General features: G+C 40.0%; 1 protein-coding gene across 2 annotated transcripts in view; it reads left to right on the forward strand.

Annotated features, from left to right (window-relative positions):
- Nucleotides 1–11,222, forward strand: part of RAD51AP1 (RAD51 associated protein 1) — a 28,111-nt gene extending 16,889 nt beyond the window's left edge. Inside the window, exons 7-9 of one of the 2 annotated variants that reach the window (XM_036082130.2) lie at nucleotides 5,723–5,887; nucleotides 7,217–7,366; nucleotides 9,569–11,222. In XM_036082130.2, the coding sequence (XP_035938023.2) occupies nucleotides 5,723–5,887; nucleotides 7,217–7,366; nucleotides 9,569–9,711 (458 nt within the window). In that variant the 3' untranslated portion in view covers nucleotides 9,712–11,222. Of the gene's footprint in view, nucleotides 1–5,722; nucleotides 5,888–7,216; nucleotides 7,367–9,506 lie in introns of both variants that reach the window. The other variant, XM_036082131.2, reaches the window with a different exon arrangement.
- The last annotated feature ends 4,522 nt before the right edge of the window (nucleotides 11,223–15,744 follow it).

Below are 15,744 nucleotides of genomic sequence, written 5' to 3' on the forward strand. Positions count from 1 at the left end.
GTGTATTCCGTGGCTTTGGGATGGAATGTTCTGAATATATCTGTGAAGTCCATTTGGTCCAGTGTGTCATTTAAAGTCTTTATGTCCTTGTTGATCTTTTGCTTAGATGATCTGTCCATTTCAGTGAATGGGGTGTTAAAGTCCCCCACTATTATTGTATTGTTGTCAATGTGTTTCTTTGATTTTGTTATTAATTGGCTTATATAATTGGCTGCTCCCATGTTAGGGGCATAAATATTTACAATTGTTAGATCTTCTTGTTGGATAGACCCTTTAAGTAGGATATAGTGCCTTCCTCATCTCTTATTACAGTCTTTGGTTTAAAATCTAATTTGCCTGATATAAGGATTGCGACCCCAGTTTTCTTTTGGTGTCCATTAGCATGGTAAATGCTTTTCCATCCCCTCGCTTTCAATCTGGGGGTGTCTTTTGGTCTAAAATGAGTCTCTTGCAGACAGCATATCGATGGGTCTTGTTTTTTTATCCAATCTGATATCCTGTGTCTTTTGATTGGGGCATTTAGCCCATTTACATTCAGGATAACTTTTGAAAGATATGAATTTAGTGCCATTGTATTGCCTGTAAGGTGACTGTTACTGTTGTCTGTGTTCCTTTCTGGTCTGTGTTACTTTTAGGCTCTCTCTTTGCTTAGAGGACCCCTTTCAATATTTCTTGTAGGGCTGGTTTCGTGTTTGCAAATTCCTTTAGTTTTTGTTTGTCCTGGAAGCTTTTTATCTCTCCTATTTTCAATGACAGCCTAGCTGGATATAGTATTCTTGGCTGCATGCTGCATATTTTTCTAATTTAGTGCTCTGAATATATCATGCCAGTCCTTCTGGCCTGCCAGGTCTCTGTGGATAGGTCTGTTGCCAATCTAATATTTCTACCATTGTAGGTTACAGATCTCTTCTCCTGAGCTGCTTTCAGGATTTTCTCTTTGTCTCTGAGACTCGTAAGTTCTACTATTAGATGTTGAGGTGTTGACCTATTTTTATTGATTTTGAGAGGGGTTCTCTGTGCTTCCTGGATTTTGATGCCTGTTTCCTTCCCCAAATTAGGAAGTTCTCTGCTATAATTTGCTCCAATATACCTTCTGCCCCTCTCTTTCTTTCTTCTTCTGGGATCCCAATTATTCTAATATTGTTTTGTCTTATGGTATCATTTTGTCTTATGGTATCAAGTATCTCTCGAATTCTGCCCTCGTGATCCAGTAGTTGTTTATCTCTCTTTTTCTCAGCTTCTTTATTTTCCATCATTTGTTCTTCTATATCACTGATTCTCTCTTCTGCCTCATTTATCCTAGCAGTTAGAGCCTCCATTTTTGATTGTACCTCATTAATAGCCTTTTTGATTTCAACTTGGTTAGATTTTAGTTCTATTATTTCTCCAGAAAGGGTTTCTCTAATATCTTCCATGCTTTTTTCAAGCCCAGCTAGTACCTTTAAAATCATCATTCTGAACTCTAGTTCTGACATCTTACTAATGTCCGTATTGATTAGGTCCCTGGCAGTCGATCCTGCCTCTTGTTCTTTTTTTTGAGGTAATTTTTTCCGTCTTGTCATTTTGTCCAGAGGAGAATAGATGAATGAGAGAACAAAATGCTAACAGGGTAGCAATGACCCCAGAAAAATATACACTAAACAAATCAGAAGAGACCTTCCAGAAAGTGGTCGCTGTTCTGTTCAGAGAATTGCTGCTATTCTTTTCTTCGATCTTCTGTTGTGTTTGTAGGTGTTCAGAATGGTTTGATCCCTGTCTAGCTGAATTCCTGGGACCAGACGAAATTTAGGTCTCCTACTCCTCTGCCATCTTGCTCCTCCCCCTGACTGAGAACATAAGACTTAAGAATTCTTAAGGACGTCTGAAGATTCACAGAATCCATAACCCCATTGTTTGGGCCTTCCAGATTTGCTAATATGGTGTGTTAATGACTTGGGATTCTGGGAGCTCTGTCTTCCCACCACCAAATTATTTAAACTACTTTCTTTGTTGACTGATGATGATCAGTTGGACCCCATCTTTAGAAAAGTTTGATAAATAGAGTTTAGTCAGCTTCTACCATTTATCCTCAAGCCAAGAAAAGAATACATGCACTACCAAAACTGTTGGATACATAGGAAGTTTTGTCCTCCAAGAGTCTGTATTTTGAAATTTTGGAGAAACTCCCCTACTTGCCCTCCCCAAACCTAGATCCTTTTGGAACTTCAGAAATAATTATTTGATTTTACAAAGTACTATTTATAGCAGCCTTCATGTGGTCTGCTGGCATCATATGACTAATGTTTATATAACCCAGTAATCATTATGTGACTCTGTGGGTTGATTACTCCCATCTGTTTTTAAGTTTTTATTTGTGTGGAAAGAATGAATAAGGAAATCGCAATTTGAAGATCATAATGATGTCATTAATTTAGGCAAAGACCATCAGTGGAAGGCTGATGAGGACCTTCACAATGAGAGTTTGGGCCAACTGAGCCAACTGAGAGTAGGACATATGTTATGTGCTTTCTGATCTGATATAAAGTACAGAGCATTGCTTATGAATTATATTCTTACAAAAAAAATAATAAGGTGAGCCTGATCCTAATTGAGCCTTGGGAAAATTCCAACTCACAGAATAAGCTAAATGACACCATGAGGAAGAAAACAGACAAATCTAGAATATTGGAAGTTCTATAGGACAACTGATCTGGTTACTTCAACAAGTCAAAAGCATTGGGGGGAAAAAGGAAGGGATATTGCTCTATTTAAAAATGATTAATAATGATTGGATAGAAGGTGATGCCAAGAAACTGTTGTTGATACTGTAAGATATGATAATGACATTGCTGTGTTAAAAAAAAAAAAAAAAGCCCAGGTTTTTTAGAGACGTACTCTGAAGTATCTAGGAGTGTAATGAGCTGATGCCTTGGATTTATTTTAAAATACTCCAAGGAGGAAGGGGAAGAGAAGACAAGAGAGAGATGAAACAAATGTAGAAAAATATTGATGAATATTGAGTCTGAGTGGTAGTTTATTATTGTCTATCGTTGTGTATGCTTGGAAATGTTTATGTATTTTTTTATATAAAATTTATTATTTCCTACAGATAGGTAAATATTATATACACTGAGCATAACAGTGGTTATCTCTGAGTGGCGAGATTAAGAGTGGATTTTCTTTTGCGTTGATATTTCTTTGGTGTGCTCTATATTTCCTTCAAGAAGCATGTACTGTTTTATAATATAAAAAAATGTAAAGTTTTTATGAATATAGTACTACTCCTTACTTACACTTAGTATTCAGAATTTATTAGTTATAAGACATGGCTTTCTGACTCCCCTCCCCTGGCCTTTCCCAAAACAGAAGAATCATTGCTTAACTATCAGATATTCTTTTTTAAAATTAAATTTAATTTATTAAATTCAATTAATTAACATATACTGTGTTATTAGTTTCAGAGGTAGAGGTCAGTGATTCATCAGTCTTATATAACACCCTGTGCTCATTACATCATGTGCCCTCCTTAATGCCCATCACTCAGATACCCCATCCTCCCACCCACCTCCCCTCCAGCAACCCTCAGTTTATTTCCTAGTTAAGAGTCTCTCATGGTTTTTTTTCTGTCTCTGATTTCGTCTGTTTTATTTTTTCCTCCCTTCCTCTATGAGCTTCTGTTTTTTGTTTCTTAAATTCCACATATGAGTAACACCATATGATAATTGTCATTCTCTGATTGACTTATTTTGCTTAGCTTAATACCCTCTAGTTCCATCCACATCGTTGCAAATGGCAAGATTTCATTTTTTTTTTTTTTTGGTGGCTGAGTAATATTCCACATCTTCTTTATCCATCCATCTGTCAGTGGATATCTGGGCTCTTTCCATAGTTTGGCCATTGTGGACATTGCTGCCATAAACATTGGGATGCAGGTACCCCTTCAGGTCACTATGTTTGTATCCTTTGGATAAATACCTAATAGTGCAATAGCTGGGGAACCTCCATACTGTTTTCCAGAGTGACTGTACCAGCTTGCATTCCCACCAGCAGTGTAAGAGGGTTCCCTTTTCTCTGCATCCTTGCCAACATTTGTTGTTTCCTGACTTGTTAATTTTAGCCATTCTGATTGGTGTGAGGTGGTATCTCATTGTGGTTTTGATTTGTATTTCCCTGATGATGAATGATGGTGAGCATTTTTTCATGTGTCTGTTGGCTATTTGTGTGTCTTTTTTGGAGAAGTGTCTGTTCATGCCTTCTGCCCATTTCTTGACTGGATTATTTGTTTTTTGGGTATTTACTAAGTTCTTTATAGATCTTGGATACTAGCCTTTTATCTGATAAGATATTTGCAAATATCTTCTCCCATTCTGTGGGTTGCCTCTTTGTTTTCTTGACTGTTTCCTTTGCTGTGCAGAAGCTTTTTATCTTGATGAAGTCCCAATAGTTCATTTTTGCTTCTGTTTCCCTTGCCTTTGGAGACGTGTCTAGCAAGAAGTTGCTGTGGCCGAGGTCACAGAGGTTGCTGCCTGTGTTCTCCTCTAGGATTTTGATGGATTCCTGTCTCACATTTAGGTCTTCCATCCATTTTGAGTCTATTGTTGTGTATGGTGTAAGAAAATGGTCCAGTTTCATTCTTCTGCATGTTGCTCTCTAGTTTTCCCAACACCATTTGTTGAAGAGACTGTCTTGTTTCCATTGGATATTCTTTCCTCCTTTGTCGAAGATTAGTTGACCATAGAGTTGAGGGTCCATTTCTGGGGTCTCTGTTCTGTTCCATTGATCTATGTGTCTGTTTTTGTGCCAGTACCATACTGTCTTGATGATGACAGCTTTGTAATAGAGTTTGAAGTCCGGAATTGTGATGCCGCCAGCTTTGGTTTTCTTTTTCAATATTCCTTTGGCTATTCGGGGTCTTTTCTGGTTCCATACAAATTTTAGGATTATTTGTTCCAGCTGTGTGAAATATGTTGATTTCCAGAGCAGCCGTAGCTACTTAACATATCACCTCACTAGCTTGTATCGTCTCATATAATACAGAGAAGAGCTTGTGGGAAATGAAAGGTGTGTCCCAAATGAAATCATACATAGGGTTATCAGTTAATATGTTGTGGTATGGTTAGTCTCTTCTCGATTCCCAATGGGTTTCTATTCTAGAATGTTGAAGTTTATGTGATTAAAGGAAAGTATACTGTTATTATTACCATCAAGGTCCTTGTTTTGAAGGAGTTGCTAATATTATGCCCTACTATTCTTTTAAAAAGTTCCTAAGTTAAATTGGAAAAATTGGAAGTAAAGATTACTGATGGGAAATTATAATGATAATAGTAAGAGCAAACAGTTCTGTTTTGCTTGCTCTTGGCCACATGTTATTCTAAATGCTTTACCTATATTAACTCCTTTAATCTGCACAACAACCCTCCCATGTAGGCTTTATGACGATCCTCATTTTATACATAGGAAACTTAAGCACAGTGAGGTGAGCGGCCTGTCTGAGGTCACACAAAGTGTAAGCAGAGGGGCCAGGATTCAAACCCAGGCAACCGTGCTCTCAGTCCTGCGGTGGGGCATAGCATAGCACGAGGTGCCCAAGAATTGAGTGCAAAGGCTGTAAAGTCGAGGCAATAGAAACCTCACTTTGTTTTAAAATCGAAGTAAATTGACATACAATGTTATATTAGTTTCAGGTATACATGAAAGCCTCACTTTTTAGAGCAAAGATCAAGTATGTAATCCTCTGTTTTAGGTGAAGAGTCTGAGGATGACTCTGATTTTAATGAGAGTGAAGACGATGATGAAGACTTCACTATGGGAAAAAATAAAGTGAAAGAAATTAAGAAGAAAGAAGTGAAGGTAAAATCCCCAGTTGAAAAGAAGGAGAAGAAACCTAAATCCAAATGTGATACTTTGGGTAAGCCTAGTCCAAAACACTTAATTTTATAACGGGAATGTATTTGGTTTATTTAATGTGTTTTTCTTCTCTCTGCCTTTGTTCTCCTTAACATTTTGCCAGTGTTCACTTCTAGCTAAGATACACAGAAGGAAGGGGGTGGTGGGGAAGGGAGAAAAGCAGCTGAGAGTTCTGAGCCCCACTGCCTGTGGACCTCTTACTAGAATTTCCCTCCTGCAGCACTGACGGCCCCCCTCCGAGACAGCTAGGGTCACCTGCATTTTACAGTGAGAAAACTGAGGCTCAGGTTAAAGAATTTGTTGGAATTCTTCCAACTAATTATGTGAGCTGCTGGAATTTGCACCCAGGTTTGTCCATTTAGAGCCCAAGCCCTAGCCACTGGACCACATTTTTTCCAGACAACGAACAGGGAAGTTTGCATGATTCTCATTTCTTGCTTTCAATCTTGACTTAGTCTTTGATTTGAGATCCCTCTTGCCACATGTTTTGGGCTTCTTTGGTTTTCCTTCCTTCCTTTTTTTTTTTTTTTTTTAAAGATTTCATTTATTTATTTGAGAGAGCGAGAGCACAAGCTGGGGGAGCAGCAGAGGGAAAGGGAGAAGTAGGCTCCCCACTGAGCAGGGAGCCCGACGCAGGGCTTAACCCCAGACCCTGAGATCACGACCTGAGCTTTTTACTAGTCTAGTGACTGAACTCTATTAGAGTCTAAGTTCCTTGGGAACAAGATCCATGAGCTATACTCTTTGTAACCCTAGAGCCTAATATATTGTCTCATTGACATGTACTGATGAGACACTGTTATGTCACGGCTACAGGTATAGACTTTGGACCTGGTTCCTAATCCTGGCTCAGGTACTTATCAGCTATCAGACTACAGGCAGATTGCTTAGCCTGTTTCCTTATCTGATAGTGGGGATAGCAATATCTGTATCAGAGTTGCTCTGAGAGTTAAAGGTAGTGTGTGTGGAATGCTTACCACACCGCCTTGCCTACAAATGCTCATAAAAATGGCTATTCTTAGGCTCTCAGTGAATGTTTGTGTATAATAAGAATTTCCCAAATTTATGATACTGCCTTTTTAATTTTTATAAGAGTAAGTTTATAATTTTTACACCTATGTGCTAGACTTAATCTTCCTCTTTGAAAAACCTTTTCTATGTATATATTTTTAAAATTTTATTTAAATTCAATTAATTAACATAGAGTATATTACCAGTTTTGGAGGTAGAGTTCAGTGATTCATCAGTTGTATATAACACCCAGTGCTCATTACTTTCTCTCTCTCTCTCTATATATATACATATATATATATATATTTTTTTTTTAAAGTGACTTCAGGAGACTCTGTTCCAGCTGCTGTGAGATCAGAATCTCAGCCTTCACCAAAAAAGGTTTCTCTTTCTTCAGAGGCCACTAGGAAATCATTACAAATACGCAGCCCTTCAGCTGAAAGCAGAAAACCTAAGTGGATCCCACCAGGTATGGCATATTTATTGATCAAGGGCAGGGGCTTGGAAAATTATCACTGGCAGATGTTTTTCACTAGTTGTAAGTGTTAACACCATATTATTACATACTCTTCAAAACCAAGGTTTTTAATTGCTGCATTTATTCATCATATGTCATTCCCTTATACTTACATGCTTATACTGAGCATCTAGATTGTTTATTATTTTCTCAATGTCATAAATAAGGTTGCAATAAGCACAAACGTCCTTATTTTAGAAATCTGTGGGCACATCCTTGATTATTTTCTTAGGACAAATTCCTAGTGGTGGAATTACAGTGTCAAAGAGTGTTAACATTTAACATTCCTGATATTTATTTTTGGCAACAAATCGGTTTGCTCAAGACCTGCTGGTCACAGTCTGACTGAAACCTCGGGACCTGTACACAGGGCTTCCAGCATTTAACAAATGCCCTCGCAGACTTGACTTCTCTTCCTTTGTTTTTGCTCCACAGCCAAGCCTCACTGATCCTTTAAGAATTCTTTGACCTTCACTCATCTTGACATTACCAAATACCTAGTCCAGGCCCTGTTCATTTCATGCCCAAAAGCACCTGTGGCTTCCTAACTAGTCCTGTATCCACTTCCTCTCACCCAACCACATGAACCCTCTAGTCCAGGGAGATTGATACCGTTTTTCTTCCTTAAACACAATGTGTGTCGTCTTCTGTCAGAGCCTCTCTCTGTCCACTTTCCTCCCTCTGGTATGTCTCTCCTCATTTGTCCCTTCTCCTTCTCTAAGTCATTTCAAATCTACTCAGGTTTGGTTTACTTCTTTTCACGGACATTTCTTGATTGGTCCACAGTGGTCACCCCCTGATAACTAGGTATTAATAGACAGATTTCAGTCTGAGTCAGTATTTTTGTATTGCTCCCTGATGTTTATAGCAACACTATCCACAATAGCCAAATTACAGAAAGAGCCCAGATACCCATCAACTGATGAATGGATAAAGAAGATGTGGTATATATATATATATATATACAATGGAATATTACTCAACCATCCAAAAGAATGAAATCTTGCCATTTGGATGGAACTAGAGGGTATTATGCTAAACAAAATAAGTCAGTCAGGGAAAGACAAATACCATATGATCTCACTCATATGTGGAATTTAAGAAACAAAACAGAAGAACATCAGGGAAGCAAAAAAAAAAGAGAGGAAGGCAAACCATAAGAGACTCTTAACTATAGAGAACAAACTGAGGGTTGCTGGAAGAGAGATGGGTAGGGGGATGGAGTAATGGGTGTTGGGCATCAAGGAGGGCATTTGTTGTGAGGAGCACTGGGTGTTATATGTAAGTGATGAATCCACTCAATTCTACTCCTGAAACTAATATTACATTATGTGTTACTAGAATTTAAATAAAACTTGAAATATAAATAAAAAGCGTTATTAAAAAAAGATGGCAGTCTGAAACTGCATGATTACTTAATGTCTCTTAATTACTTTATCTTGTAAAATATCAGGCACATATTGATTCAACAGTTCCACACACTACTAAGTGCTCACCATGATAAGCATAGTCACCATCTGTCCCCATACAACGTTATTACAGTATTATTGACTATATTCCCTATGCTGGACTTTTCATCTCCGTGACTTATTTATTTCATAACTGGAAGTTTGTACGTCTTAACCCCTTTATCCCCCTTATCTATTTCACCCATCCACTCCCACCCCCAATCAGAGAAGGACAAATACCATATGATGTCACTTAAATAAACTAGTATAAATAAATAAAAAGAATATTTGTCATGTTTACAATAATTTAATATTTGAAAAAATAGATTCAGGAGTATTTGTAAAAATTGCAGCATTTTCAAAAAATGCATTGGATTTTTCTGCTACTTTAGAAATTATAACTGCATGCAGTTCTTCATGCCTTTAAAACCAATGTTACTTGCTCCCAACTTAACCTGTTTCAGCTTTTGTGCTTAAAGTTTTGGTGCCATTAACTTGCCTTCTGAACATGTTTGAAAATAGGCAGTACTGTATTCTTTCTGCCCTTTAATACTGTTCATTCTTTTGATCTTATTTATGGCTTGATAGAACTTATATACCACAGTAATCCGTACCTGCTTTTCTTTTTGCATCTTCTGTCTTAGAAGTTGATCTTTGTTAAGAGATTTCAAACATCGCCAGAAGCAGGTGCTATGCTTTCTTTCAGCGGTATCTGGAAGCAGCGGCTGCAGCAGGAGGAAGAGCCCCCCGGCAGGGGTGTCTGTTAAGTCTCCAAGTCAGAGTCTCCGCCTTGGCTTGTCCAGATTAGCACGAGTTAAACCTTTGCATCCAAGCGCCGCTAGCAGCTGAGTGTGGTGGTAAACAAATGTTTGATTAAGAGAATCAGAATTTTACAAGTGTGTTTATATTTGAAGTGTGTTTCTATTTAAGGAGGGCATCATAATATAAAGGAATCCTTTAAGGTTATGTGAATTGCCTCTACCTATTTTGTGATGATGTTCTCTGAAGCTATTCAAGACTTCAAGAAGAGGATTGTTTATAAGAATTATTCTGTGATGTCATTTCCTTCTGAAGAACGTGTTCTCTTTTTCCTGTGTGTAGTAAGTCATTGTCATTAAGTGGTTGTCTGTTTGACAAGGAGGAAGTCCATGTTGCATACTGTTCTAAGAAGATGATGTTGCTTTCCAGCTTTGTCTAATTTATGGCACCTTAACTTTCACTGTTGTGACTTTATCTGGCAAAAGGAAACATGCCCATTTTTTCCAGGAGACATTTCTGAAATCTTAACTTCGGTTGCGTTGTCAGTTTTACTGCAAAGATGTTTCATATTTTAGCCAAATATTTTTATAGTAAGAATTCAGAATTATTTTACACATTAAAATGGTTACTATAATATGGCATATGTCTCCTACTCAGAAATAGATGTTTATTATATAGCAAAGAGAATTTCATGAGATTTTATGAAGCTCTCATTGCCAAAACCTTTAACAAAAGTGGAAGAGTCTTGATATGCTCTTTTCCTTTATACCATTACATCCATCTATTTCTGATTGTCTACATTTCATGATTAAATGAATGTTTTGCAAAAAAAAAAATATGTTAGTCTTTTTGTTGTAAGTATAAGGGTGGGGGAGAGCTGTTTCTTAGAATATGTGAAGCCAGTGATTAGAGGGTGGCTGTCAAGTACTTAGTCATCCCTATTATGATATTAGATAATACAGCTTTTCAGGAAGCTTAATGTGAATTTGTTATGAATAAAAATAGTTGTAGATATTTCACATTTTATGGTGAGAATTTCAACCAGCTCCTGATCACTTTTTAATAAAAACTCTTCAAATCATGTTAACCATTAGTGGCGCCTGGGTGCCTCAGTTGGTTAAGTGTCTGACTCTTGGTTTCGGCTCAGGTTATGATCTCGGAGTTGTGGGTTTGAGCTCCGTGCTGAGCACAGAATCTCTCGAGATTCTCTCCTCTCCCTCTCCCTTCATCTCTGCTCCTCCCTTCCTCCTCAAAGTCTCTCTTTCTTGCTCAATGGATAAATAAAATCTTTTAAAAAATCATGTTAACCATTAAAACATATAATATTATTGGTTCAGTTTTTCTTGGTTTATAGAAACATCTATGTTAATGTGAAAATAAGGAATTTAGAAAAATGATTAAAGTGAGCATTTGCAGGGGTGCCTGGGTGGCTCAGTCATTAAGCGTCTGCCTTCGGCTCAGGTCATGGTCCCAGGGTCCTGGGCTCGAGCTCCGTGTCGGGCTCCTTGCTCAGTGGGGAGTCTGACCCTCCCCCCTGCTCATGCTCTGTGTCTCTCTCTTTCTCTCTCTCTCAAATAAATAAAATCTTTTTAAAAAAGTGAGCATTTGCTTATTGCTATTGTACATTTTTTTCTGTGTATATTTTTATACTGTTGTATACCACCTCACCTACCCCACTGCATCCCCTTCTTAAAACATGTATTCAGTTACAAGGTATTAAGGTGCTCTATATGGTGCAGTTCAACAGTAAACATTTATTAAGAGCCTACCCTGTATTAGGTACTGCTATCACTGATTAATCATCTGGCACCAGCCTGATGAACCTGTTTCCTCTGTGTTATTTAAAGTAAGTTTGGGGGCACCTGCGTGGCTCATTCGGTTAAGAATCCAACTCCTGATTTCAGCTCAGGTCATGGTCTTGCATTGAGCTTGCACTCAGCCAAGAGTCTGCTTGGGATTCTCTCTTCCCCTCCCCCACTCATGCTCTCTCTCTCTCTCTCTCTCTCTCTCTCTCTCTCTCTCTCAAATAAAATCTTTTTAAAAAAGTAATAGCTTATACTGAAAATTACCTTAAATTATGCTGAAACTGGCCTTGCAGAAAGCACTAATGACCTTTCTGTTGTCAAATCCAGTGTACAGTTTTCTCACCTAATCTTATAGACCCTATTCATCATAACCTGCCTATTAATACATTTTATTTCCTGGGCTCACATGACACTATTCTTTTGTAGTTTTCTCCCCATATCCCTGCCTGCTCTTCATTATTTTGCAGACTTACAATCTTGTGTCACCTACATCCACTCTTTCCACCATAGTGCCCTATTCTGTGTGATTCCATTCTTTTCCCCTGCCCCCCCCCCCTTTTGTAAGCTTAGGTGACTTCAAGCTCCAGTGGTCACCTATGTGACAATGACTGCCAAGTCAGGATTTTTTTAGCCCAGATCTTGCTCTGTGCAAGAGCCTGTTTCATTGATAATCTGATGCATTAAGTCACCAGTAAATCAGTAATATCCGCCTTATCCTCCGTGTTTCCCCTCCTAGATTTTCTGTTAGTAAATGGCACCACTATCAACTGGAGGGCCTGGGGCACTTCTGCCCTTCACATCCAGTCACTGAGCTCTCTTCCATTTTGTAAATTGCTCAGAACTGTTTTTCCACCTGCTGTCCCTTACTCTGAAACATCACTCACTATTAACAGGCATCCTTGCCTTGATTCTTTTTTTTAAAATTTTTTATTGTTATGTTAATCACCATACATTACATCATTAGTTTTTGATGTAGTGTTCCATGATTCATTGTGTATAACACCCAGTGCTCCATTCAGTACGTGCCCTCTTTAATACCCATCACCAGGCTAACCCATCCCCCCACCCCCCTCCCCTCTAGAACCCTCAGTTTGTTTTTCAGAGTCCATCGTCTCTCATGGTTCGTCTCCCCCTCTGATTTCCCCCCTTCATTCTTCCCCTCCTGCTATCTTTTTTTTTTCTTAACATATATTGCATTATTTGTTTCGGAGGTACAGATCTGTGATTCAACAGTCTTGCACAATTCACAGCACTCACCATAGCACATACCCTCCCCAGTGTCTATCACCCAGCCATCCCATCTCTCCCACCCCACCACCCCCTCCAGCAACCCTCAGTTTATTTCCTGAGATTAAGAATTCCTCATATCAGTGAGGTCATATGATACAAGTCTTTGACTTATTTCGTTCAGCATAACACCCTCCAGTTGCATCCACGTCATTGCAAATGGCAAGATCTCATTCCTTTTGATGGCTGCATAATATTCCATTGTATATATATATATATCACATCTTCTTTATCCATTCATCTGTCGATGGACATCTTCTTGCCTTGATTCTTAACCTACTCTGGCCTACCCTCCATACCATATTGCCAGAAAGTTTCCTAAAATCTGAGCATGAACACCCCTCTGCTTAAAATCCACATACATATACCCTAGCCTGTTTAGTTCATGAGATATTTCAAATCTGGCTGAATCCTGTCTGCTTCTTCAACCTGGTCTCATGCTGTCCCCTATGCACTTTTGACTCTTGCCTCACCCGACAGGCCGACACCTGTGATACCATGTGGTCCCTTAGCTGAGGGCCTTTACATGGGCTCTTAACTGCCTGCTTTACGTTGCTAATTCCTATTTGGCCTTGAAGACTCAAATTCAACTCATCTCTCTAAAAGCTTTTTTTAAATGTTTCCTCTGACCAGACGATATTCCTCCAGGTCCCGCTACTGTCATTCAGCTAGAACTTTTCTTAGTTTTCATGCATTTAAAACCTGGTGCAGAGCCAATGCTCAAAAAGTGCTCATCTGATGAATACTTTATATCTGGAACTTTCGCCGTGAGCTTCCGGGAACCACAAACTTTTTGGAAGAGGGAGAAAGTAGGAATAATTTCATGAGCCCGGGCAGTTCGGTGAACTCTAATCTGCCCATCCTTGGGATGTCCAATTCTACCTGAGGCGAGAGAATGGGAGTAGGGGGGGAAAGAGAAGTATTCTTTAGGCTGATGTGAACGGTGGTTTGGGACGGGAACAAAATCTAAGTTCTTTCCGCGGCGCGGCCGGAGTCACAAAAAGGGTGGCCAGAGTTTCTATAGCTACGGGAGGAGGGCGTGGTCCCGGGCAGGCGCGGGCAGGGTGTGGGAGCAAGCGCCCAGCAGCGGCCGCCGGGCAGTGTGCGCCAGCCCCAGGCAGCTCTTGCCACCACCTGCCGGCGCCCGGACCGAGTAAGACAGCGCGCAGCGCCAGCGGGGAGGAAGGGACCGCGGTGGGGCAGAAGCATCTGGGGCAACGGGGGAAGAAGGCTGGGGAAGCGGGGAGAAGGGAGGTGCAGAGAATGCGAAACAGCAGGGGGAGTGTGGTCGGAGGAGAGAGAGGCGCGGGGTGTGAGCGCGCACAGGAGAAGTGCTCCGAACCGCCGCATCCTCACAACCTGACATCCATGTAGTTTGCTCCTAACAGAAAGTTGCATCGCAGACCTTGGCTGAGTGCGGGGTGGGGAGAGATGGATTTTAGGAAACTCATAAGACCTCTCCTGAAATTGCTTCCAGCCCTGACCCCGACAACGTGGGGCGCAAAACTTTCCTCCTCCTTTATCTTCAGGGCGTGGCTGGTCCTTTTGGAGGTCAGAAGTGAGCCCACAACCCCACGCCTCACGTGGATGTCCTAGGATGTGGCTGATACCAGCCTATCTTGGCCCAGCCCATCTGCTTGCAGCCTCCATGCTCAAGCAGAGCCCAATGCAGGACTGCTTTAAGCTGTGTGTGGATCGATCCTAGGTACATCCAGAGCATCACTTTTCCTCTGGGTGGTACTTGCTACTCTAGGGTAATGCTCGTCCTAGCAAATATTTTCCTTAAAAGGGGAATGAACAATGCAAAATTTGGATTTTTTTTTTTTTTAATCTGTAGTTGATTTGTGGTACTTGCTACGTTTGAAACGTCCATCAGCCAATTCAGGGTGTAAGTAACTTGTGACCCCTCTGATTTGTTTTAAATGACTGATGGTCAACAATCTTAACTCAAGCTTCACTGTTCAGGCTTCAGTGGAGACCTGGCAAAGGTGCAAGGCCATTTATAGAAAGTTCAAACTATGAAAGGACAAATGTGTCCTTTGCTGCCAGTCTTGCTCGAGGGATTTAATCATCTACGTGTGTTAAGTATGTAAAATCTAGGAGTTTTAAGGAATTCTCCAAACCTGGATTGTGCCTAATTGGTTCTGGGACTTATGTCTTTTACTTCCGTTCTCGGTTTTAGTCCTTATCAGGAGGATAATGAGAAACCTGAAAGGAGTCTCGAGTGGTGTGCCAGCCACTCTTTGACTTTGCCTTCTCCAGCTCCGTACTGTTGTCAGGAACTTGGCTAGAATACATCCTTTGCAAACTTGTGGAGGACCCAGTGCTGGGAGTCCATGGTTTTAGTTGATCCCAAATCCAACATGAGTGTGTTGTGACAGCTAAAAGGGGCAAATACTCGTCTAGACTTCATTAATAGAAATACAGTGACCAGGTGAGTGATGTAAAGATCTCGCTGGCTGATTTAGCATTGATTAGTACATAATCTAGACTCTAGAAAACGATAGCCACTTAAAACAAGGTCATAGAAAAGTAGAAAGGAACAATCACAATATAAGTTCTCTCTGTCATGCCTGGATGCTCTATCCTACGAAGACATGCTTGAAATAAAACTACAGAATGCCTGGAGATGAGTAGGTGCCAGGGAGGCAAGAAGGCACTGTTTTGAATATTCAAGAGCTCTTGGAGTAGAAGAGAGGGTAGATGTGTTCTTTGTTGTTCTGCAGAGGATAGCAAGTATTTGTGGAGGATATGTTGCTCAGTATCATTTCTTCCCACCCACATTTGCTGAGCACCAACCATATGTATAAGCAGCCAGAGGTGAAATGGGTTGCCCAGAAAAACAGTGAGCTCTGTCACAGAAATATTCAAGCAGAGACTGAATGATTGCCAGGGATACTCTAAAGAGGATTTCTGCCGGGGTGGGAAAATGGATGAATGGCTGCTAAAACCTCTTCCAGCTCTGAGAGTCCATGGACCGTGAAGAGTTTCAAGGATAATTGCAGAGGGGCCAAGGAGTTTTCTTTGCAGC

The sequence above is a fragment of the Halichoerus grypus genome, chromosome 6 (assembly GCF_964656455.1).
Source record: "Halichoerus grypus chromosome 6, mHalGry1.hap1.1, whole genome shotgun sequence".
In the NCBI taxonomy this organism is placed as follows: domain Eukaryota; kingdom Metazoa; phylum Chordata; class Mammalia; order Carnivora; family Phocidae; genus Halichoerus; species Halichoerus grypus.